This window comes from Copidosoma floridanum, unplaced genomic scaffold (genome assembly GCF_036245765.1).
Source record: "Copidosoma floridanum isolate Cflo_tuat_1 unplaced genomic scaffold, Cflo_Japanese_pri ptg000024l, whole genome shotgun sequence".
Taxonomy (NCBI): Eukaryota; Metazoa; Arthropoda; class Insecta; order Hymenoptera; family Encyrtidae; genus Copidosoma; species Copidosoma floridanum.
The window spans coordinates 6,731,112-6,758,833 of NW_028321901.1; the positions used below are offsets into that span (position 1 = coordinate 6,731,112).

At 30.5% G+C, this 27,722-nt stretch overlaps 1 protein-coding gene across 5 annotated transcripts in view; it reads left to right on the forward strand.

Moving 5' to 3' along the window:
- Usp7 (Ubiquitin-specific protease 7) overlaps positions 1–27,722 on the forward strand; it is a 780,393-nt gene that overhangs the window by 575,700 nt on the left and 176,971 nt on the right. For all 5 annotated transcript variants that reach the window (XM_089595056.1, XM_089595060.1, XM_089595061.1 and 2 more), the window contains one exon: positions 13,344–13,566. In XM_089595056.1, the coding sequence (XP_089451182.1) occupies positions 13,344–13,566 (223 nt within the window). The remainder of the gene's footprint in view (positions 1–13,343; positions 13,567–27,722) is intronic.

Consider the following 27,722-nt stretch of genomic DNA (forward strand, 5'->3'; position numbering starts at 1 on the left):
CACATTAATTTTTATTACAATTTTTGAGACAAACTGTTAATGCAATACCTTGTTTACTCTTATGGAAAATGATGGAGGTATAATGAGTAAGATAAGCAATATTTTAAAATTAAAAAGGAAGGAAAACAAATTAACTGCAGGAAATTTCTGTAAATTAACTACAGGTTGTTTGCAAAGATCATCTTACTTACAGTAGTAGATTTTGTAAACTATCGTTTTTTCATCTTATGATCGTACACTTTTTGGAGATTCAAAAGATTTAGCAACATTTGTTTGTTAAGATTGGCCAAAATCATGACATGGTCTTTCTCATAATTGAATTTTGAATACTCTACAGCAATGGTTACAAATTTGTGGATTAGTCGTTGGATGGGATAAGCGATGTGAGTGTACGTTAGAATCAGATTTGTAAATAATTTTTATGTGGATATAAATAACCATTAGTAAGTAAAAGTTTAATTATCAACAAAAAAACTTACATTGAACAATATTTTATAATGTCATTAGTTTATAACTAAGTAGTGTGCTTCTAAATGAACTAAAGGGATAAATATGACAAAGTGGATGCAGAAAGTTCTCAACTAAAATAAATTAATAATTATGTGTTAATAACCATATTATATGAAGTGCTTATGACAAAATATCTGACGACATGGATTAACTTATAACGTGGACTAACATCAAAGATTAAGTAGTCATGAATTTTTTGTAACATTTTACCTTATGCATGAAGTTTCTGCAGAATTTAAGCTTGTGGTAAAGTGAACGACAAATTTACGTCAACATCAAGAGTCATAAGCTTGGGTAACCAGTGTACAAAAAACATACATATACCATTGAATTCTCAGACACTTTCTATTCCTTTTTATAACTTATACTAGAGACACTTGACTTAATGTAAAAGATAATAATACTGTCTCGTTGAAATTGGAAAAAAACACGACGCGTCTTGAACCAAAATTTTTTTCTCCCAAATCCACTACTTAATAAAAATGATAATTCAAAAAAATTTTTTTTGTGACTTTCAATTAAAAAATAAACTTACTCAACTATCTTGAAAACAATAGACACTTGTACAACATAATATAATATTAATATTCAGTTTAATTATTACATTCTTTGTTATGGAATCCAACCAATATCAAACTCAAAATAATTTTCATTTTTTATTTTAATAAATTTGTAATTTTCAATTTTTAAGGTCACTCAATAAGAAAACCTTTATATTTACGTACTTGGTGATATGAAACTTTAGTTATACAATACAACAATACAATATTAATCACAGCAAAAGTACGTTGTTATTTAATTTTATGAAAAAAAAAAATTTCGTGATGATAGTACATAGTTCTTGGCCCAAAACGCAAAATCATGTATTAATTTAGATTATCAACATTAAACAAAATGATCAAGGAACCAAACAAAACACCTAGCATAAAAAAACTAAATTTTATTCAGTCACGAAAAGAAAGGTGTTGACGGTTCGTTTTTTTTTCTAGATTAATGATGAGTAAAGAAAAGAGGAGAGAAAACAAAGAAAACATGACGGGCAAACAGTAGATATAGAGAGTATAAAAATGTAAATAGGGATTAGTAAGGAAGAGAAAATTGCCACCGAATGATTAGAAAAGCAGAAAGAGGTTTCAAGAAAGAGGTGCCGACGATATAAGGCATTACTGCTGCAACTGCTGCAACTGCTGAGCGATCAGGGTGTGAGCCTGTCTATCGCACACTTACACTAATCATACTGACTTGGCACTTAGTAGTAAAGTTCAAATATTATACAAAGTGTTAACTGTAAATTTAAGATAAAATAAAGTTGTAAAACGTGCGGTTATTAATGGTCTACAGTAGGTTGTTGATCAAGTAAACTTCTGTTGTGGATGTACCGTCATTTCGTGATGTTAAAACTGTGCTGAAATTTTGCTCCACTGCCAGAACCTGTAAAATCGTATACCAGGTGTTTATAAAACTATTATTCCCGAGAGAAACCCAGATATCACAGGCTTATCCCCTGCTAAGCAAAGCACTACTAATATACATTAATTGATCGACCCAGCAACATTATAGTCCCATTAGAATTTCTTTCTTCTTCAACTCTGCACTGTAGATGAGGTACCTTGCCCTTGTATATACCACTCGGACTTCGCCCTGCTAAGTACCTTGCAGGCTATCCACCTTTTAACAAATTGCATTAATACTACATAAATCTAATATGAAGAACTTTAAGCGTTTGAGTAAAAATATAGACAGTTGTGGGGCTCGTTTGCTATGGTGTAAGTCTATGTCAGCTGAGGTATGGATATTTAAGTAAAACGTTTACTTAAATCCTTCTTCAGTTAACCTAAAGTTGAGTTTGGAGTTAGTTTCTTAGCCTCGTAGATACTCCTAGTGGTAGCCATTTTTATGGATTTTTATTTTCATAAAAGGAATTTGTCAATCAGCACAGTATGTCCCTCACAGTCTCTTTCGGGCCATTCTAGGCATATATAGGACTATATATAGTAAGCGGAGCAGCAGTATTGGTAGTTTTAAGACTTTAGGAGGTTGCTGGGAGTATATGAGAAATTATAAGCAATTTGGTAGACAAAATAAATAATAAAAGTATGAAAGTAGACATTATCGATACTTTCCACGCCAAGTTAATTAGGGGTGCTCAAAAAATACACTGAAAATCGTGAGCAGGTATGAACAACATAATAATAAGAAAACTTTAAATTTTTTCAAATAAAAGATAATTATTTAATTCAACAAAAATAAAATCATTTTCCATCTTATGATAATTATGACATATGATAGCATAGAATATTATATAAAGCAGTTACTGTTATGCTTTTTAATCAATTAAGACAAGTTTTACATGGTTTTAATTGCAGTAAACATCAAAGATGATAAAATATGGAGTAAATGCGAAATTTTTTTTTTATGGGTTTTAATACTAATAATTACAACTTTAAAAGCAGAAGATAAGTCATTTGAATGTTTTAATTTACCCACACCTCGAAGAATAAACTTAAAGAAGATATCATTGACTAAGAATCATTCTGTAAAGAAGTATTTGATTCCATGAATACAAGTTTAAATTATAGTCAGAAAGTAATTTTCTACACTAATCGTAGAGAAACAAACTTCCTTAATAATCTATAGCTTAAAAATAGCTTTTGTCTAATCATCACCTTAAAAAGTAATTCATTTTTTTTAACAAAATACTGCGGTATTTAAAAAAATATTTTGTCTTGGAATCTTGCCGAATAGTTTTAATTACTTATTCATCGAACTGCTTCATTTTTCTGGCAGTCTAAAAATGAATAAAAGTAGCACACCTTATTAAAAATTTCCAAACAATTTTAAAATTTTTACAAAACTATATTCTATTGTGTTTATCAAATTTATTTACTGATAAAAATTTCAACGTTAAGTAAATAGCAGTAGACAGGCGCTGATGATTGTACTCTAATTTGAACTTCTGCCTTCGGCTTTGTTTGTCGTAAATAGGATGTTCATAATTTCTTCGAAGTTTTAAGATGCACAAATTATGTTCCAACCCTTTAAAGGTATTTTAGTATTATAAAAGTATGGAATAGCCTTGCTGACAAGAAGTATCAAAAAAACAATATTTATTTTTGTGTCCGAAAAAAGATGTTGACGACACATATATGTTTTGTAACAAAACATAAGTAAAAGAAATGAAAACAAAATGATCAATTTAATAAAAAAAAAAAAAAAATTTACGATAACGTGGATTTAAACTCTTTAATGCAAAACAATCTACGAAAGGACATAAGCCTTATCTACCTCAACTATCCAAAGAACACTTCTTCGAAGTCATATATGTTCATGGATATTCTCCAGAGCGTGTCCTACAGTTCACAACAGTTAGGATGTGTAAAATTAATAAATTAGTGGTTAAAGCTGTACTGAAAACCTTAAAAAACAGTTGAAGCTATATATTTTTCAAAAACAGAAATGGATTTGGCAATGTTATGAGTACGGAAGAATTAAACAATAATGTATTTAAATCAAAAGTCTGTGCATATAATTATTGAGCATTTAGTTTCACGATTTAATTAAATAAGATTTATAGATATCATTGAAGCCAGAGCGAGAGCAAGTCAGTTAAATATATATTTCATATACTTGGTTGCAGAGTCAAAAGACTCAAAAGAGAAAAACTTGTGTCGTCACTTGCTTTGGCTGTGCACTCGTAAAGCTTTTATCTTAAAAAAATTAGTAACAAGAACAATAAATAGGCTCAAAGCTTTACAGAAATACGCTAGCTTTTTACTTGAGTTCAGTAGGATCCGTTAGGTTGCGTTAAAGTAAAATTAAAGCTATCTGTAATAGAAGTCAGTGGATCTGGTTATAATATCCCCAAACAAATTGTCTAATAGCATAGTCGTTCACCGGCAGTGCACCAAAAGTAAAGTCATGGGTCGTGCAGCTGGGTATCCTTGCTACCGTCAACACTCTTCTTTAATGGACAAGCGATTTTCGTTGAATTACATCACGAATCACCAAGATTAACGAGTGTCACAAATGAAAAGTGTTGTGAACGCCAACGTCTCCGATATAATACCAGGAGATGTCTAGCCAGAGCACAATCTGCTCTAACACTTCAGAGTTTTGTGGCCGTTCAATCATCGGGCCTGGTGCCATTAGAGAATTTTTTACTACAAATGCAAGCCAGGAAAGACAGCCCTGAAGAGTTCAGGCAGCCACATTAACTGGAAATTTCATGAGACTCGCTACAAACAATTTTGTTAGGTGCAATAATTTTTTCATCAGGATTCAAGTTATTGATACATAAGCATGAGGAAGATCACGGTGCTGGAATTTGGTAGTACATATATAATCTTTATTTTCAGCCTTTATGGCCCAGAAGAGGACTTGGTTTACAAATTCTTTCTAAAATTATTCTCATCTGGCTCAGACACATACTTTTCTACACTCCACACACTCTCATACTTAAATGACCACATCCTCGAGTCTCGTCTCTGCTGTATTGTTTCCGCTATTAAATCATACATGTACACAGTATTTACAAATAAATATAACTTATGCGCAAACTCCTGATCTAGCTTTCGATGGAATTTGGTAGTATAAATGTATGCTTATACTTAACCCAATACATCATTTTTTATGATGTCATCCAAAACTGACATTAATTCCAAGTTTAATAGTCTAACAATTATGTTTGAAGAATTATTTGGTCTTGTATATTTAGGAAATTTTGATAGAATTAACTTCGATTCTTTTTATTAAGGGAAAAATTTTACTGTTATAAATATATCTAGTATACCATATTTTTTTATTATAGACAATAGTATCTTAAAACTGTTTCTGTATATATCTTAAACTTCTGATGTATGTGGATAGAAGTATAAGAAGATTTAAAACTTTTTTTTTTTTTTCAAAATTTTTAGAAGTGTTAGATGAGCTATTAATAGTTGAGTTTTACAAACGTTTATAGCACTCAATTATTCAATTTTTTTATTATTATCCCAAATTATTTATATGGTTATCTTCAGTTGTTATGTATAAATGAATAAAAAATTGTCGTGTCAACCGTTCCCTGTATAATAATGGATTAAAATTTATTTTTCTTTGTATGTAAGACAGTCTGTATGAATTATGTTGTAACATGTTTAGTTCTCCGCTTTTATTTGAGTAATTTTTTAAATAATCCGTACTCTATCCAAAATTTCTAAAATAAGTAATATTGGAAGCAACATAAGATCCATATCATGATACAGTTAATGTATAGTTGTAAAATTTATTTTTTCATAATATAGTTAGACGTGTTGGGCATTTATCATAGCTCATCTCATCAAAACGTATAAATTTTCACATTAAATAAAGTTTTAACGTGTATCATAAAAGACAAATTTTTACACCTTTTTTTTATACTTATGTACTCATAATTTTTAAAAAGTTAACTGCCTCTGAGCTTAATAAAAAATTACGTGAAAATTAACTTCTCAAACAGTTTACATTGTTAATAAACTGTATAGTTATTTAAAAAAACGTTCCTCAATATTTTCGAAATTTTCGTAAATTTTCAAAAAATAATTCATTAAAAGGACAGTAGGCCAACATACGTTAAAAAGTGATTAAATTCATACACAACTCTTATGCAGACTCTACGTGCTTTTTAGACATATGTTAATAACACGGTAGACTTATGTGAACTTTCGCATAATTCCGAATTTGTCTGCATAATTACTCCTATGCATATGATTGTCCGCATAAGTCACCTTTTCTAAACTTATGTATATCGCTTTTCCATGATTATATAGTTATTTTTGTGGGTAATCGCTTTACCCCCCCCCCCTCAAAACACAAAGGAACATTCTCTATATTTTTCTGTGAACTTAACTCAACAAAAGTTCTCTAAGAACCCCACGCCCTCCATTATTGCCCTACGGCCCACCTCACAAATTTAATGAGCCCTCGACACCTCCCCCCACTACCCGCCACAGAAACTTAGAATACCTTCAAAAAACGTTATAAATATTCATTTTTTTACGCCTCTCACGCCCTTCATACCCCCTCCCTCTCCTTCCGTACGGTACAAGAGAAAATTCTCTACATTTCTTCGTGATTTTTCCCCAACAACAAATGTGTAAAACATCCCACACCCCTCCCCAACACATTGCTCCTAATTTTAGATGTGTCTTCAACAGCCCCTTTCCTAGCCCCCACAAAAACTCAAAATTTTTTTGTGAAAAAAAAGTTATAGAAAGTTTGAAATGGGATAATTTGCCAATTTCACCGCCTCTACATTCTTCCCACAAAAACTTAAAATGTATTATAAAGATACTTTATCATAGGGTCAACACAGGTTATTTACCTCCACAACCATCTCCTCCCATACTCTTGCCTCATAATTTTAAAATGTTTTGTGAGATTACTTGATAATAGGGTCAAGAGGGGCAGATCCCCCACTTCCCTTTTAAAAAAATTAGAATTTTTCTTAGATACCTATTTTTTTATATTTATCTGCACCTTGCCTCCACTGCTTACTAACTTTAATTCGTGTTTCTTCTGTTTTGTTAGTTTTTGGCGAAATAACAATAAATTTGATTGTAAATAAAAACTTTTTGAACAAAGCTAGTTCATAAAGTGCAATGTCTCAATAGCATGTTGCATTAATCATACTTTATTTCTCAAGGAAAAAAAGTTATAATAATGACTTGAAGTAACATCAACAACAGGATTTGACGTACACTCGAGGATGAAGGCAATAATTTACTGAGCAAAAGTTTTTCATTCATTGAAATATTCTTACGTAGTTTTTTTTCGAATTTGTTACGCCTTAAAAGTAGTCACTTGTCGGTGATCCATCATCAATAATTTGTTTTTTGCAACCATCGCAAATCGCACTCATGGGTAGCGTGAAAAACTAATTTCTCACAGCTTAAGGTATAGCTCCAGTTTTTCAGAATGCTTGATACAATCTCGATGCAATTAAAGCAATTTTTGAAACTCATAGATGAAGCTTTCTTTTTTTTTTTATATTATAGTGCTCTACGTCCGGCTCCTTTAATAAGGGCACTACTATGGGCACTAAGCACTTGGGAAAAGGACAAGAAAAGGGATGGGAGGGGGTAGGGGGAAATTAGGCAATTTTTGCTGCGAGAAGATCGCCTAAACCCTCTTCGAGGAGCATTGCGTGGTGAAGAAGCACATGTGAAAAATCACAGAAGTACTTGCCCGAAAAAAGTCGCACTGGCCGGGAATCGAACCATAGTCTCCCGCGTGCCAATCCACGACCTAGCCGACCGAGCCACCGCGCGCTCCATAGTTATAGCTCACTGCAATAACAAACACAAACAAATAAGATATTTTATCTCGATTCTTCTGAAACTTGTACTTGTAGACTATGCAGTACATAACTTAATATTTACCAATTGACTTTTAAAAAGTTTTTCTAAACTTGTGAGAGTAACTATAGTTGATTCATATTTAATGTACCATTTCATTAAAGGTTATGTTAGCGTTATAAAATGCAAAGGAAACAAGAGGTGATAAAAATTACTGTTGCGCAAATAATCGCAAATCAAAGTAAATACGAAACGAGTAAACTTGTCACGAATCTCAAAGTAACACTAACAACAACAGGTGATAATAAGGATAAATTTGTACATCTGAATTTGATACGTCTTTTTTGGTTAGCTGTTTGTGATGTCGCAAATGAAAAAAAAAAAAAAAAAAAAAAAAAACACGTATTTGAGTGCAAACTTTTGAAATTTGACTTTAAATTTACAACCTTTTTTTCTACCCAAAAAAAAAGGGTTAGCGACACAAATCAAACAAACTATCGAATGAAGCAGATAAAAATTTATTGGTTAACGTGTTTAAATTATTTTTTTAGCTTACTTCCTGCAATTATGAGCAAGGATAAGAAAGTCTATCATCCAGCTGCAGTGGCTAGCCCGCTTCGTGTGCGCAGTCGCGCGAGATCACGTGCTGCAGTCTTTTTTTGCTTACTATTTCTACACCTTTGGCTCTCCTACTCTGAAAATTTGAAGAGATGCAGTTTAGGAGATGCTCTTTCGATTGGTCTAAATGAAAAAAAATTTATATTTTTATATATACTTGAGAAAAATTGACCTAAACTTACAACTTGATTTTTGTCACTAAAAATTTTTTTTCTGAAATAATAGATGTCATCATAAAAAAACAGGTCAAAATCTATCGATATATGTCTTCATATTTTTTTTTTTTAGCTTTTTCCCATCGCTTGTGGGCAAGTTGAACAGAGCGCATTCTACAGAAAAAAACGTGCTGCAAGCGCCGGGTGGCTGTTCCCGCACAGACATAGTCATCTAAAAGAAGAACGAAGAAAAACAGTAACAGCTCAAGATAGACAAATAATCAACTTGCAGTACAGTAGAAAGTTAATGTTATTAATTTAATAAGAGTTATGAATCAAAAGAAAGAAGTAGGTATGATAGAGAGAAGGTTAAGGTACAATATTATGATTATCATCAGTCAAGAAATTTACTTAAATTAAATTTACATGAAGAGATTGTAATACAATTTTGTTAATAGAAAAAGATGTTGCCAGAGATATACTAAGGAGAAAGAATAAATGTAATTAATGAAGAATATTTGACAAGAATCAGATGTAGTAATGTAAATGAAGGTCGAAATAAAAGATGTTAAAATATCACGTGTGGATTTTGCACTCTCAAAAACTTTACAGCATATAGGAACTGTGAAATAACTAGAGAGAGAATATAAAAAAAAGGTAGAAAGAATTAATAAATTAGGGCTTTACGAAGATAAAGAGAATTTAATTCTAAAGATAATGTAAATGCCCAAGAAAAAAATAAATAACGTCATGTGCTAGTGTAATAAAAACACACATTTTTTACATCAAGTGCTAAATAGGACCAAGAGAAGTGAAAGTTTATTATTTTCAACAAAAATCAAAAGTATTTTAATTATAAATAAAAACAAAATAGTGATGAAAAAATGATACAAGCAATAGAGCAAATTTTAAAAACAAAGACTAGAGCCTGGAAAACTATATGTTCATGATTAAGAAGGAAAAATTGTAAAGCCGATAAATCAAAACTATGTTAAGGTCTATTTTGATAAGAAAAGTATGAAGATTATCAAAAGATCTGTACTTCAAAAATAAAAAAACAGATAACTTTTCGTAAAATTGATCTTTTAACAAAAGTGAAAGGGTAGTCAAGTTTAATATGCTGGATTTCATCACATGAACTATTAATTTCAATTAATACTAAGTAAAAAAAAACTTGTTCTGATTACAAAGTTAAAGAAAAAAAAAAATGTACAATTTTTTTTTAAATTTCATTATGCATTTTTTTCTGTACTACCATGTTGTGTTTTAAAAAAATTATAACTATACTTATGTATCAAAACTTATCATAATATAAAATATATTATACAATGAATTACATATTATTTACACCATCGGGATGCAAAATCACAATGTCTCTTTTTTGTTTTTCATACAGCAGTTTTTTGTATTAGTTATTACTAGTACACAAGAGAAACTGAAAACAATTTTATAAGATACGCAATCTCTGACTTGCACAGTTATCAAAATGATTCTAAAATGTCAAGTTTTTTATATTATAGTAGAGTTTTACCTACAAAAATTTGAGGAAAATACTTGATCTTCTGTAATAGATTGATACATATCAACTATTTTTTTTTTCTTACTAAACATCATTTCTGCAAATATTTATGATTAATGAAACCACAAAAAATGTACCTTATGTTTATTAAACCTATAAAAAGAATAAGATCTTACAAGTTGTATACTACCGAATATTATGTATGATGAATCAAACGACATGCAGGAGCCTTATTATATACTCAGTACATAACTTGCCAGGCTCTATTTTAAAATTTTTTTTTTAACCTTTGATCATTTTTTAAATGAGCAATTACGAAGTTAAGGTATATTAAAATTAGCAAGATAGCAAGATAGTGTATCTTGAAGGTACTGGTAAAGTAAGTAAATAAAAAAACCATACAATGGTATTTGCGTGATTTTTTTAATAGCTATGTGTTATAAACAATTATTTACACTTAGGAGAATGCATAAGTAGAGTTCTGAAAACAAAATGACCATTTTAAATAGAAATCAATTGTAAACAATATTACAAAGTGGAGAGCACACTTTTATTAGATATATGTATATATATATTATAACTATCCAAGCAAACAAATGATATATTACGTAATCTGTAATTGTCTGCCGAAAGAATAATATTAAACGTATCAGTTGCAACATCTTCACATGTGAAAGTTCAAAGTATTAGCTCACTAGAAAATTAAAAAATAGAGCCTTGACAGTTGTGTCACTAGTTATGTTACACCAAATATAATAAAGCTAACGAATATCGTTTAATTTACCGTACACAATATTTGGCAGTTTACAATTCGTTGGATTGAATTTTTTTATAAGCCTAATAAATACAAGAACAATTCTTAGTGCTTACATTAATCACAATTATTTGCAGAACTAATATTTAGTTAAAAAATAATATTTGTGGTGTATCAATTTGTTGGAGAAGCTACAGTTTTTTCTCAAGTTTTTTTACGTAAGATTTCATTATGATAAAAAAAAATTTGACATTTCAAAACTAATTTCATACTTTTGTAAGTCAGGAATTGCGTATCTTATAAAATATGTTTCCTGTTCTCCTTGTCTAATAATTATAACAAACACGAAAAGCTGTTATACTAAAAATAACATCATGATTTTGCATTTTAAGGGTGTAAATCACGTGCAATTTATTTACTAATGTACGATATTATAATAAGTATTAATACGTAAGTATAGTTATGATTTTTTTTTAAAGGCAATATGAGGATACCGAAAGGAAAAGTCCATAATTAGGGTGAAAAGTTTTTTTTTCTTATTAACTGCGTAACCACAGCAAAGTTCTTGTTATTAGTTACTATTAATGAAAATTTTTAGTTCACCTAATTAATTTTAACATCTTAAACTTGCCTAACTCTTTTTGCTTTTGTTAAAAGTTTAATTTTATGGGGATATCAAAGATTTCAAGAATATTTGTCTTATAGATTGTTTTATATTCATTTTGAATATGTGAAACAAGCTAAATATTGATCATATTTAAAAGTACTGAATATAGATCAGCGGTGTATATTGATTATCTGAGATACGGTAGTGTAGATAAAAAAACATAAAAAGACATGCTCCTGTATAAGGCTGTGTTCTTGAGAGTACGTATCGCTATTTTTTCCCGTGCAGGTGTTGCTATACCAAATTTCTCCATTGATCAGATAATTGCTCTGAATTTATACTGAAAGAACTTAGACAAATAGTTGGTTGACGTGTCAAACAAAAAACGCTTATTTAAAAAATGCCTCAATCTTACAATTTATAGTCTATGATGCTTTTTTTTTTATTAAACTAATTCATTAAATTCTGAGCGTTTTCTCTCCAAGCTAATGATAAAAGTTTAATTACTCCGTTTTTCATATAATTTTTAAGTAAAATGTTTTGCAATTAAACGCATCATTCTCTTTTTACAAATTAATGCAGTCAAAATATTCTAAATGACATTCATTAATCTACGTTATTTCGCGTTATTTCTACAATCTATTATTACCAATTGCTGACGAAAGCCCTTGGAGCTATGTGCAAATAACTTTTTTATACAATAATTCTTTAGTTTACTATTACTGAAATCATTAACTGTTTACATATACTTTTTAATGACTCAGGTTGTTAAGTAAATTTAGTTCTACAGATTGTTATCAAGGGGATTCTGAAAACGGCTAAAGTTACCAACTTTATCAATTGATTGTGTTAAATACTTGACTGTATGCTCTAGCTGTTTAACTTAGATTCAGAAGTATTGAAACATTAAAATGCACTTATGTACGTCAGTTAGCTAAAATGAACAGTAGTTAGAACTTAGTTCAAAATGTTAATGAATTGAGTCTACCACGACCAGAAGTTCACATCATCATTGCTATTAGTATCATTACAACTGTCTCCATTATTTTACCATTGCCATTAAAAAGTTTTATAGATGTTTCTTGAAATTTTAAGAATTGAATCGATTGACAACTTGCAAGAATTATCATTCAAAAGTAATGTAAAAAAAATAGTAGCATAGTAAGAATAACACTTTTCGTCCTACAACTGAAAAATTTTGAAGTAAAAATGATGATATTAACGATCTTATGATACTATACATTTTTTTATTAAAAAACACAACGTTATCATCAATACTACCTTGTGAAAAAATTATAACGTAGAAAAATTTTAAATTACGAAGGGATTACATTAAAAAAATTCTAATTCAATTTTTGTTATTTCGACTTTGTTTTTTTTTTTTTTTTCTCGCTAAATTTTTTTCACTCAATCATATCATTTTTAGTAATCCAGTTAACTCTATGCAATACGATTTTTTTCATTTTATCTGTAAGATCAAATTCCTTACTCGAAACTGAGACAGAATTTACTGAAGTAAGAAGCTACATTACTTCAAATAAAAAAATATTTATTTGTATAATGCTACGACAGAATTAAACAAACTAAGTACCTATAAAACAGCTCCATTTATTAATCATAAAGACCAATTTCATCTTAGTCATAAGATTGTTGAACATTTAATATGACATCTTATGTAACTGTCGATCTTAACGATTATCTATTCTGTAGATTTCTAAATAAGCTTTTACTCTGTCCTATAATATAATGTTTATTGTACTCATGTATCATAAGTCGTATATATATATATATATATATATATATTTACATAGTTATTTAAATGTGTCAAAAAATTTATACAGATTAATATAAAGATTTATTTGTACAGAGGAATTAATTCCCGTACTAAACGACCGAGCTGGATATCCACCAAACACAAATTTGATATTATTTGAAGAAATCAAACCTAATATGGTGGAAAAAATAGAAAATCTATCTGAGCCGTTGGAAAAAGTCTTGGAAGAATTAATGGATGGAGATATAATAGTTTTCCAGAAAAACAATGATGATCATGATTTGTACGAACTTCCAACATGCAGAGATTATTTTCGGTATTAATTTTTGGTCTATTTTAAAACTTTAATATGATTGTATATATATATGATCATGAGATGTCAATTTTTGAATAACTGTTTATTTTCAGATTTCTTATATTATCATTTATAAACAATGTTATGTATGTACACCTCTAGAAATTAGGCAAGTAGTTACCAAAAAATCTATAATAATCGTAATTTAATTATAACCGAATTCGTATAATCGTAAATGTTTATTTCCATTTATAATTATGGAAATAAATTTTGCTTGTTGATCGGAAGCAACATTTAAAGCTTTTGGTACCACTGTTTTAGTTAGGTGCATAAACAAATATAAAGACAAGAAACAACTTTACGGGCAACGCTGTTCAAATTTATTTTATTGTGTCGTGACAACGTTTCGACTACACTTTGGCAGTCCTTCTCAAGTCTAAATTCAACGTTGACAAAAATATTACGGAGCAAAGTCAATTCGTTAACTTATACGAATACACGAATAATACGAATACTAATACTTATACACAGTGGCGAGTTGACCCGATGCACTTCCCTCCGGTGCAGAAAGTGCCAGCTTAACTGACAAGGTGTGTTACACTGGAGATACTGTCACTGTGCCCATGGTATGATTTGTATGGTATCAATTAAAGAGAAGATTTGGGGTAAATGGGTGTGGCCATACACCCCCACACATAGGTGGTGAGTGGGTGGCCCCGGCGACTGGGCCAACAGGCTGTCGTGGTAACCCGATATAAAAAAAAATAATAATAATAATAATTCACTAAAATAAGTAGTAATTGATTCACATAATCGTTACATTTAGTTAGGGCTGAGCAAAAAAAAAATAATGGGAGTTATTATGAATAATAATGGGTTAATATTCCCTCTCTTCTCCTTACACCTTGGTTTTGTCATTGGGTTTATTTTCTCCTACTGTTAATTTTCTTTCGTAAATAGATAATTTTGGCGAAAGTCGGCTTTGTTTCTAAAATTTGTGTGTATCGTTGTTTTCTGCATGGAATGACATATCTCTGATATATCATGAATTTAACTTGTTGTTGACATAAATAGTGAGTTAATTTCGTGTTCATTTTTTATTTTGCGCTTTTTTTAATTGGTTCGGCGTATTTTGTGCGATATTAAGGTTCATCATTTTGCAATGCTAGAATATCCATTTCAGCATCTATGTATTTTATCTGTTTTTAGAATAGTCTTCCTCGCCGATCTTTAACGACATAACAAGATTCTAAGGTTCTTAATCAAGAAAAGTGGTTAAAGAAGTTTCTTTCACTTTTTTTTCTTCTGTATTCCATGGTAGAAGACACATAAGTCTTTGGATCTATATGTAATATATCTTTTTTATCTCTTTTTGGCGATGTGGATAACGAAAATCTTTTGCTTAACAAATACTAGATTTTATTTTAAAAGTAAAAAGTGTCTAAATTTCTCTTTCTTTATGCAGTATTTTATGAGGCTTTTTTAAAATAAGCCACTAGCTTGAATTGTAGTTAAATTCTAATATGCTTTATTATGTAAATCTGAAAATACACAAAATTTCTGTAATATTTTCTTTAATCTCTAATCGTTTAATAACTTTGTGTAAAGGATGATCTATGTTGACTTTAGCCTTCATTGTTACTTCGTTGACGGAGTTCTTCATGAAGCTTGGAAGGGAAATAGTATCAAATAATTATTGATTTATTAGTCTATTCCCCTTTTTTAAGGCATATGGCGTGGGAGTGTGAAACTTCGTGTCTTCGTTATACATCGAGTTTTGGATGATGGTGGTATTTTTGGTTCCTCCTTAATTTTGTCATAAAGTTCAATTTGTTTGTATTTTTTTGGTTTTTGTTTTATAGTTACTCGGGATTCTGTGATCAGTGGATTGACGGTGCGTTTTATAAATTTTTCTAAGACACTACGTTTCACAGTCTTCTTGAAACAATTTCTTGCTTTGCTGATAATTTCCACTCTTAAAGTATAATGATAATAGCTTTAATAACATCACGTAGTCAAATTATAAGAGAAGTTTGTTTCTCCTCCAACTTTTGGGTTCGTATTTTCTCAATTTAATTTATTATATTTTGTACATTTTATTCCTTATATCCGTGCTTGTTCATTTAAGTTTAGTTCTTGAATCGATTTTATAGCTTTATAAAAGAGATTAGTGTCCCTTAAAGGTTTATGTAATACAGTTAAGTTTAAGTTGACTTCTACTTGATAGGTATATTGTATCTGAGTAATGATCTTATGTTTACTTGTTAAGGTTCGTTTATGTGTTTTTCCCGTACACCCATCATTCATTCGTAAAAGAGCCATACTTTTTACTCTTTCTTTTCGATCCGTTTTATCAGAACAGATAATACTCAATTGTTCTTCATTAGGTATCGAGAATAACCATGAGTTATCAGCTGATAAGTGAACCAAGGGACTCTCCGTTTTCAGTGTAAATATAATTTCACAGTGTTTGAAGACTTCTGGTCCAGGTCGTAATAGCATAACAATTTTACATTCATTCATAGAATGGCGTTCTCTTAACGGTTTTACAATTGAGCATTTGTATTCGTATACTGTTATATCACATTAAGTGTAACTTCGTTTAATCGTAAATACAAATTATATTCTGCTGCTATGCTGCTATGTAAAAGTACGATGGTCTTACGTAGGCAGATCCATTTTGTCTAGGTTGAGGTGTCATAACTAGATGTAGTCAAAGGATCTGTCGAGAGTAAAATATTATCCTGAAGTCAATATTTCAGCAACTTGTTTTAAAATATACTCATGGCGTTTCGTAGTGTTATATAGTTTTTTGAATTCAACTGCAAAAATATCGCTATTTTGTTTATACAATTTAACACATTCTTTTTGAGCGACATGCAAATTGTTGATGTTAGTGTTCATGACATCGATATCGTCTTCTGTGGCTAAGCCAAAAAGTCCTTTAGAAGTGCTTTCAACAATTCAAAAACATGTCGATCTTTTTGTTTTTCTGCTGGGAGTTGGAATAACGTTATTACCCGCACGGGTTCCCACATTATTAATTGTGTTGAGTACAACTGCTACAAGATTTTTAAATCGCATTATCTTCTAATTCAAGAGATCCATTACAAAATAAGTAGTACAATTAGAATAACCTAGTTGTGATGTACAATATCGAAAGCTTTCATTTAATTATTTAGTAGGTGTGTGTTTCAATGTAAATTCAATAGCATCACGCTATATCTCTATCATCCAATCAGCTCTTTTAATTTTTGTAATACTTATTCGTTTTTATTAGGTCTCAGGGTTCGTTTGCAGTGGTTTTATATCATATTTGCTATAAATGACAGAGTTTACATCTGCGCCACCTAGGGAACTCTCATTATAAATATGGCCAATACAATCCGCATCGCTATTTTTTTATGGAAGACATGTAGAATATTATTCTTACAAGGGTACTATTATTGGAGAACTAGTTGTAATTTATCCGTGTGTTTTGGTACGGTTTTGCCATCGTCTTTCTTAAGTAATACATTATTTCCTTCTTAACTGTTAATAAACTGTTTCTTCTTCTAGGGGTTTATTATAGAACCGATAAAATCGATGATGCTGCAATTCTTTCTTTATCCACGCATCATCTCCTGGTTTAACATTTAATAGCTTTATTTTTTTATCATACCTTGTTTTTGCTTGTATTTTTACTTTTATTTGTTAACTTTCTGCCGCAATTTGCATTTCTTAAAGTTGCTTAATAAGATCTTGTAAATGTAATGGATAAGTAAGTAACCTTTTATCTTTAGGTATCTTCAAAGATAGTCTTACTACTCTCCTTAATACTAGTTCATAGGGCGTAAAATTTGTTGCTGTAAGTACATTTCTGTTATTTATAAAATCTGAAAATTTAGCTGAATTGTTCCAGTCATCATAAGTTACAGAGTAAGTTCTTATACAGTTAGCTAGGGCAGCATGACTTCGCTCTAATGATCCTTTTGTTCGAGGATGATATGCTAATGTAGTTAAATAATTGGTCTTTAGGGTTGTCATAAGTTGTTCCAATAATTTAGAGATAAATGTATCATGTCTGTCTGACAAAATTTCTTTAGGCGCACTGTAAACTACTATTAGATTTTGTACGAGTGCATCGCCAAGCGTGCTTCATCTTAGATCTGGTACAGCGACTAATATAATGTACTAAGTCGAATCACACTGTATTGTTAGCATGTGACAGTTACCTTTTGGTATAATTCTCAATTTACTGACGGTATTAATGGAAACTTCATCAAAAGCTTTAAAAAATGTATCTGCAAGTATTAGGGGTTCTTTTGTTTTTATCCGTTTGATCTTAGTTTCTTAACATTTACCACATTGTTGGACGTGATTAGAAATATAATCTCTCATACCTGGTCAATAAAATCGTTTTGTTATTTTCTGATAAGCTTGATTCAATCTCTTACGCCCTCCAACAAAGCTGTCTACATGACTGTGTTTTGTGTTATTTCATTACGTTCTTAAATTTTTGGAAAATTAACCTTACGGTAACAGTCATTTGTATAGGTGTTTTATTAAAAGTTGTTAGTAACATTTCTGTTATTAATCCAGGTTCTAATTTGTCTGTAAAATCTTTTCTTATTATATTTCAACAAGCTGAAGATTCCTCCTTAATACTGTTTTCCTGAGTGATTTTATAGCTTTTGTAAGAACTTCTAAAGTTATTTAGTCGGTAGGTAATTCACTAATAGCGAACGACAGTAGATTAGGTCCTCCATAAGGTTTTATTAATATTTGGCCTACTTTTGGTTTCTTTGATTTTAAATAATTCAAGTCCAGTGCACCTATCGATCTCAACAGTCTTGAGACAGATGTAACTTGTTGACAATCTTTGTTTATAGAATGAACTGTATTGTCTCTTTTGTATGTAAGGGAATATTTAGTGGTAATTGTATTGTTTATTAGACTTGCTCTATTTACGTCTTTATATTTAAAAGTACTACTCTTACTATTAATAAGACTTATGTACACTTTTCCGTACTGTTGTTTGTATCAATTGATTGGTTGGAAAGGGCATCAGTCTAATAATAGCAGGAAATCAGGTGCAGTACTTCGATTTATTAACTTTTTTTTATGCAGTTAGTTTGTATGTTGTTCTTTTCTTTTACGTAATCCGAAATTTTTTCTGTTATTTGTTTTATGGAAGGTACTTGAAATCGTCTGTTTTTTAGTAGTTCTCGTTTTTGTCGGTGTACTAGAACTGAAGGGGGTATTTTCCTGAATACGTGAGGTAATTTATAATTTTTAACTTGTCATATATTTTATTTTATTTTTTTGTTCATGAAATAGGAGTTAAAAATCTATTTTGCGTCTCGTTACACGTTACATATACAATTCTTCCATCTGATACAGAATCATTAAAATTATCGAGGTCACATGTGTCTATTTCAGTAATGATATCTTGAATTTCTGGATCTAGCTTATCTCAATCAGAAAATTGAGTTTTTGATAAATACTATGTATTAGCTTGTTCGGCTTTATTGTCATTGTGAGTCTTGTTCAAATATTCTCGAATACTTTGGTTCAATTTCTTTGTTAACTTTTGTATTCATTGATAAGTAACTTAATTAATATTACTTGTCGTAGTTTCAAATTGGTCTTTAAAAAAGACGTCGTTTGAATCTTAGCCTAGTGACGTGGGTGTAACGGAGATTTTATTATTTGTCTTAATTAGTATCGATATTTAAGTCTACTTCTGTTTTAGTCAGTTCTTGTCATAATCCACTTCGTCTCGGGTTGTACGCTGGTGTTTGCGTGTATTCTCCTGACGATTTTTCTGTATTACTCGGGTCGTTTTCGAAAAATATACTTGTCCTTGATGATGCACCGGGGTTCATTATATCTCTGACTGGTAATTTTAGCATTTTTTCATTTTCAGAACTATTATGTCTTAATCAGGTGATTTCTGTATTCGTATCACTAGCTTGTGACATAAAAGCTACTAATCTTAAAAAATTCTTTTTTATGAGCTAGAATCTTTTGATGTATGTTTGGTGACATTTCTTGATGTACTTAGTCGAGATGCAAATAATGTCTGTGGCCGTAGAAATATTTTTGTTCGAGCCCCTTAAGCAATTACATTATGATCTAATTTTGGTCGGTCCTTGTTTGTTTTCAAACTGAAGGGTTATTCAGGGTCCCTGGCTAGGACATCTGTTCCCGATTTGGTCATGCTTCTAGGTTTTGTTACTTCTACTGTCTCTCTCAAGGTTGTTGGCAATGCTTTACGTATGATATTTATTAAATAAGATTTTCTTGCTATTTATTTTCTCTGACTTTGTAATTATGTTTTTTTTTCTTCTTTGTTTTGACCCATCTTTATTACTATCAATAATGGTAATTTGTTATTAAAATTGTTTTTTGCATACAAAAATAGTCTTACAAGACTTCTAGATAATACATTAGCAATGGTATTGAGTTTTTCTAGCTTGTATTTAAAAGTATATTAAAAATCGGTAATTTTCAACATTCAGCCCTTTAAACGCTGTCTTGGATCGTTTCTTGTGTGTTTCCAATTAAATAGCTCATGATCAGCTTCAAGAATGAATCGATTTTCTTATTAGTAAGATCGGAAATGATGTATTGCTCAAAGTGCAGCTAGACATTTCTTTTTACTCGTGAAATAGTCAATTTTGGCTTTATTTAGGGTTCTTGAAAAATAAGCAACAGCATGGTTAAACCCATCTTTTTTTGACCCAATACCACTCCAATAGCGTAGTCAGATGCATCTGTTATTTACTGTAACGATCTTCTAAAGTCGGGAAATTGTAATATAGGCTTTTTGCATAGATGGTTTTTCAGTATAAAAAAGGAAGTATAGCATAGTGATAAGGGGAATCAGAACAGTTGGGAAGGGTATAGAAGGTGAAACAAAAAGTATGGTGTGGAACAATTTGTATGTTAAAGCGGAAATCAGGAGAATAAGGGCAATAGGAGGTGCACTAGTAATTAAATTAGGATCCATGAGAAATAAAACACTGATTATGAAGAATAAGCGTAGACTAGAGAGAAGCGATATTTGAATTGAGAACGATCATATGGAGAGAGAAGAAGGTGCAAAGATGGTTTAGGGAAGTAGCTAGACAGGAGAGGAAACAAGGGAGGAAAATTCAAGTGGGGTAAAAATTAAAATTTAAGGGATTTGGTGAGATTAAAATCATGGTTGAAGAAATTAATATGGGTATTGAATACGGTTATAAAAGAAATAGTAATGATTAAGGAATGAAAGACAGCAAGAATTTTCCCAATTTATATGGCGGGGGATGAAAAGGAGGCTAAAAATTACAGGGAGGTATCGCTATTGGATATGGGGTATAAAATATTGACAAATATCTTGGCGAATAGATTAAGGAGGAGTCTAGAAGCACGGGATATCATTGATGAGAGTCAAGCAGGATTCAGAGTAGGAAGAAGTACTAGGGATCATGTATTTGTATCAAACAGCATCATAAACAATAATTTAAAGATGAAAAAGTAAACGTTTTTGTGCTTTATAGATCTTAAAACGGCTTTCGATAGCTTGGATAGGGAAATATTGTTTGAAAAAATGAGAAAATCAGGTATTAAGGGAAAGTTCCTGGAGATAGTTAAAAGCATTGACGGTAAAACGAAGAACGAAGCTTTGAGAAGTGATGGGATCTCGGAAACATTTGAGACAAAGATAGACGTAAGGCAAGGATGTCCCTTGAGCCCATTTCTGTTAAACATCTGCATTAATTATATTAAGAATAAAATTTTCAGTTTGAAATTTACAGATGATGTAGTTGCGGTGGCTACCAGTAAGGATGGTTTACGAAGAATGATAAATGATCTGGAAAAGTATGAGGAGAAAAATAAGATCGAAGTAAACATAGAGAAAACAAAGGTCATTATATTTAGGAAAGGGGACAGGGTAAAAAAAATGAAAAATTTCGGTTCAGATAGAAGATGATACAGATTGTAAGTCAATATAAATATCTTAGGTCTTGGTTCTCTACAACGAACGTACTGAGAACGCATGTAAATAAAACTGCAAATAAAATAAAGAAGACAATAAGCACAGTTTGGGGTGTATGGAAAAAGGCAAAGCTAGATAGTTTAAAAGAAAGACTATCTATTAGACACAATAGTGAAGTCCAGCTGTTTATATGGAGTAGAGGCGTGGGTGGGGGGAGATTAGAGAAGATTTAGAAAATACAGGAAAAATTTGTTGGAAAAAAATGCCATTGGGAGTCAATGAGAATACTGCGCCATACATCTGCAGAAGGGAAGCGAACAGAAAAAGTCTAGAAATCGACACAAGGAGAGGGCACGAGATTACTTGATAAAAATAGCAGAGATAAACGATGATAGATGCCCTTAAATATGTTTAAAAGAAGAAATAAGTAGGCTTGGAAATAAAAATGGTTCAACCTGGGAGAAACTGGTAGAGGAAGCCTTTATAGAAGTGGGCGATGGGATAGGTCTTACAGGAGTGTTTGATACTCTAGAGAGATGGGATTTAGTAAGGAGAATGACAGAGGGGCTAAAAATAAGGGAAAATCAGGAAGTATAGCTGGATTGTGAGAGGATTGATAATTTGGAGTATTGTGTTTATTATAAATACATTAAACTAAAGTTAAAAGTGGAAGATTACTAGAAAAAGAAGTGGTAGGGAGAAAGTGCAAAGAAGCAGTGGATGAGGATTAGATGTGGGAGCGTAGGAAAGGCGGGAAAAAGGGGTTTGAAGATAGCATTTGTAGGGTGGATATGAGAAAGGAGGAAAATATTTAGCATGTAATTGCTTGCCAGGCAGCAAAGAAAAAAATCAATAAGGAATGGGTCAGATCATAAGAGGAAATGGGGCTGAAAGGGGCAGAAGAGATAATTAGATTAAAGTTCGTCAGATTTTTGAAAGGGAATGAGGTTGAGGTAGTATACAAGTATTTTAAGGAATTTGAAAAATCGGCGAGATTCAACGCTGAAGTTAACTAAGGGAACAAATAGAAAACAAGTCATAGGAAATGATAAAAAGTTATAGGGTATGAAATAAGGAGGGCACAGAGTAGAAAGCAAAGGGGAAGAAGAGAGTAATTCAGATTTAAGAGCAAAATGCAAAAGTATGGCATGTCGGGCGCGGGGTATATAAATGTAAAAAGATGTAAATCCATACAAGAAAAGAAATAAACACAATGCAATACTTTACCAAAAGTACAAGTCTTAATTTCATCTAAAATAGATGGTAATTTAAAATGAAATCATCCAACCGTAATGTTAGAAACATTATTTAATGTCTTGTTTTTTGAAAATTTGGATGAAACTTACTTCAAATTTTTTCCATTCACGATACTATGTTACTGTTATAAATAATTATAGTCTATTATATTTTGTTATTATAGCTGTTGCATCCTGATACCGCTTTTGCATATATCTTGCGATATATTACGATGGCAGTATAAAGAGATTTCCAATTTTTTTCCTTTGTTATAAAAATCTTAGAAACATGATTGAATGCTCTATTAGTGATTGCATTTGATAGCTCATGATAAAATTTTGATAGATGGATTTAAAAAATTAAAATGGATGTATTCCATTTGCGATACAAGAATGTATAAGAAACTGTTAAGTCAATCTTCTTATATATTATAATAGATTGAAATTTTCGTCATCTGATTTATACGGCAACCTGTATATATAATATTCAATCTTGGTTAGGTTTTTTCTTCGTTAAGTAAATTTTAATGTCATTGGTTTTTTAGCTAAAATTTACTATAGAAAATTGTAATGGACTTACCATCTAATTAATAAAGTAAAATTGTTCACCTAGAAATATTTGCTTAGGACAGTTATCTGGTTGTTCCTCAACGCATACACATAAATCAAAATTTTTCGTAAGTCTTGAGTTTAAAACTTTAATAGCAATATGTCCTTTTGTTAACGGTTTATGATGTGTATGTCTCTGTGGTTATTTTTATTTGTAAAGTCATCATTTCATAATTTAGCAGTTTTGTCAACATATGTAATTCGATGTCAATGTTTGTACTTGTTTTTTCCTTTATAACCTTTGTCAAAGTTTCGATATGCTTTTTAATGAGATTATAGTTTTTTTTTTTAATTTAATCTCTGATCAATATCAATATCTGCATGCACGTAAATCTTCATATTTTCCCATATTATGCAGTGATTTTAGAGGGTTATTCCACACAACCCCTCAGCCACCCTCTTCCACACGTCTCAGCCATTTCTGGGCCCTTCTCTACATAATTTAGAATTCTTTTGGTTTTTACCTTATTTTTGTTAGGTAAAATTTTTGTTAAGGCCCCTTTCAAAATAAATCTTCGATTAATAGCATTTGTATACACCAACCTCTTTATATAGTTGTTTGTGTAGGACATTCTACGCAAACCTTTCTACAACCCACAACGCTGCCCACGAGCTCCCCATACCCCACAAGTTTCCGTTAACCTACAATGCCTCTCATAAAATGAGGTGAAATTCCGTAGTTTTTTCCCTTATTTCAACTTCGCTTACTTATGGTTTCACACCCCCTATTTATGACAAATTCTCTCTCTTTGACAAAATTCCGATGAGGATCGGCGATTAGTTTTCGAACTAACCTACTGCTTTAAGCTTTACATACACTTTCTTAATTTTTCAATTTTTAATCTAAGAGTGAAAAATATTTTAAAATCATAATATTCTCTTTAAAATATAAACAATTAGAAATCTTTCTTTTAAACACGTTTACATTAAACAGCATGATAAATATTTATTAAATAACTTGACCAGTTCTGTAATTTGGCTTATGACAATGAGCCTTCCTCATAGGGCAATACTTCTACGGTTAGCATTATAGTATAGTTAAGAATTATTTGAAATTATGTTCGCATTTATTCACCCAAACCTGAAGATGTGTAGGAAAAGAAAAAACTATGGAATTACTCTGATGGAAAATTCTATGCAATGACATGTCTCAGTATGTGTAAGCAGAAAGGTTTAAAAGTAGTTTTTTGCGAAGAGTGGGAAACACTCACTAGTAGGGGAGAGGAAAAGAGACTATAGTGAATCGTTAAAGCCTCTTGCATTTCGCCACGAACTCAAGAAACATTACTGTATTAATAATTTACTTATTCAATTAATTTTTCAAATATATTATTTATGTATTTATAAACTAAAAGAGTATCTATTTATTCCACTGGTAGCTGAGCCTGGTTTTTTTTTATTTTTTACGCTCTGCTTTGGTTAGTAAATATTAACTAAGAACAAGGTTTATAGTTTCGTTTGAATGAAAAACAGTTTCGTTGAAAAATTACTGGAAGAGACAAGAAAGTTTTAAAAATAATACAGAACTAAAAAGTTATCACTGAGACAGTAAAATGGCTAATGAACAAGCAAGAAGTGATGACGTGGCGATTTCAGTATTTGATGACGAACATTTCAAAAGCTATTCAGGTTATTGATGCTGCTGAACTGCAAAGACTATAAAGAACCAGCAAGTATATAAGCAACAGATAAAGATAAAATAAGAGCTTAGAAGTAGTGATATAAAAGCAAGAACAATTTTCTAAGTACAATGTTAAACAAACATTCAATAAATACGTATAAGTAAGTGTAAAACGGCATATTAGATGGTGTAGAAATATTTTTAAGTGTATTTCAAAAAGTCCCCTGTACTACCTATACTCAAGAGAAGTAACATAGATAAAGCAAAACCGAAAATCTACGATACAGTGAAAGAATTTTTTATAGATTTTAAATTAGTAACGAATGAATACAAATCCGTCGGCAGATCGCTAAAAGAAGCTACAAATATGAGATATCTACTGAATGCACTACTATAAAAATATAGCTATATTGGAGATTTTATAGATATGATTCTAGAAGAACAAAGGACAGTCGAGTATGTAAAATTAAAAACAAAGGACAAGAATCATCAAAAAATAAGAAAAAAAAATTTTTTTAGTACTTTCTCTGCAAGCACTACAGGCCAATATTATACCTGTTCAAAAACCGGGCATACGGCTAAAAATCGTTAGCAAGATCAGTCATTTAAACATGGGCAATTCAAGCAATACACTCAAGCTAGGAACATGTAACGAAGCAGAGGCCAAGGAAGAGGATAACACAAAGGCAACAGTAGAGATATCGGTTGAGGTAGAGCTCAAAACAAATCTAGTGAAAATAAATATTTAACAGCAACTTAAAATACGCAAGTAAAATATAAAAAAAAAGTAAACGAAATAACCAATTGTGAAACTGAAAATACGTTAACATGGTTGTTAGATAGTAGTTGTACAGATCATATTATAAATACAGATATATATTTCAAAGAATTTATTATTTTGTAAAATCCTAAAAAAAAGTTTGAAGTCGAAGTAAGTCTGTCAAATATTAATAAAGTAAAAGCATTGAAATAAGGAAAATAAAATTTTTATTTCTTCACAAAGCAAAGAAAAAAAAAAAAAAAAAACCCCTCGAAATCCATAATAATTAAAATGTTAAAAGAAATTTACTGAGTTTTTAAAAAATAGTTAGAACAAATTGAATAGTAGCAGTTATTGATTCTGCGAAAATATGTAATAAAGCTACTTACAAATCTGTAGCAACTACTGAATTAAGAGGAGATTCATATCACTTGAAAAGTTTTGTAAAAGAAAACGATAAAAATGGAAACCTTTTAAATAATACAAACAGTAAAGATATCTGGTATTTCTTACAAGAAATTTCGAATAACCTCAATAATATAAATGCTAAGTATAAGAGTGGAAAGATAACAGAATAAGAAAAATAGCAAAGAGCATTTGGCCATATTAATTTTTAATATTTACATTAATGAGTTACAAATAAAGTGTTATATAGTATCCCAAATAAACTAGAAAATATTAAAAAGAAATGCGCCACTTGTATTTAAAGTTAGACGATGAATGCTCCATTAAAAAAAAATAAGAGGAAGGTTAAAGGAATATTGGAAGTTGTTCATACTGATTTAAATAGACAGCATAATAGGATAAAAGGTATTTTTTAACTTTTATAGACGAACACAGCATACGTACAAAAATCTACTTTATTAAGCAGAAATCAGGAACTGTCTATTATTTTATCAACTATAAAAATTGAGTAAAAGAAAACTTTTGTTACAACTATAAAGATGGTTCAATGCGACGTTGGAAAAAAATATCTAAATAAATAGGTTTTAAACTTTACAACATACAAAGGTATAGAATTTGAACTGTGATTACCTTATGTACATAAATTTAATGAACTAGTAAAAAAATATTATCGATTGACAGTAAATGTGGGTAATTGCTAATTAAGAGAAACAAACGCAAACAGAAAATTTTGACCTGAAATAATGAAAACTGTATCGTACTTAAAAAATAGAACTATTTTAAATACTAGTAAAAAAAACTACTTCTAAAATATTTATAGGAATTAAAAAAAATACAAAACATTTGAAAATATGTGAATTTCAAGTTTTCATGAGAACACCAGACGTAAAAAAAATTACGAACTGGCTGATGAAGCAAAATTAAGAAAATTATTAGGTTATAATGAGAAAAGCTACACAGTTTTGCTAAATAATAAAAATATAAATGCTAGACACGCACAGGTAGTTACATATAATCTTAAATTATTGTGCAGAAAAGGTAATCTAAATTCTGGTAAAACTAAAGAATTAAGAGATATTAAAAGCAAAAGTAAGAATGGTCAAATTATTTACATTAAAAATGTAAAAGAAAAAAACAAATTCAATTTTAATTGAAAACGATAAAACCAAGAGTCTTAAAGTACTAAATAAGTGGACAGTGGGTGCTTTGGTACCCAAGTATAAAGTTATACTTCCATCAAATTATATGGCAAACAATATAATTATAAGTATAAAAGTACCTTTTATAAAACAATATTGTGTACAAAGATGTCGCAATGATCTTATGAATGAGTATACCTACGTTGATTAGCTATGGTTTCAATTAATATTTTAATATTTAATAAACTAACGATTAATTATAGACAGTATATTACGGTACAAGACAATGTCAACAATAAATAGGCTAGCCAGTACAAGACTGTGCTCTTTTATGGAGTCTTCCAGTGATTTCAGAACAACTCCCTACTGCCTGTGCTGATTACATCTCTAATGTCACGCTCACATCCATCACATACAATCACACACTTATTCGTAGTCCATA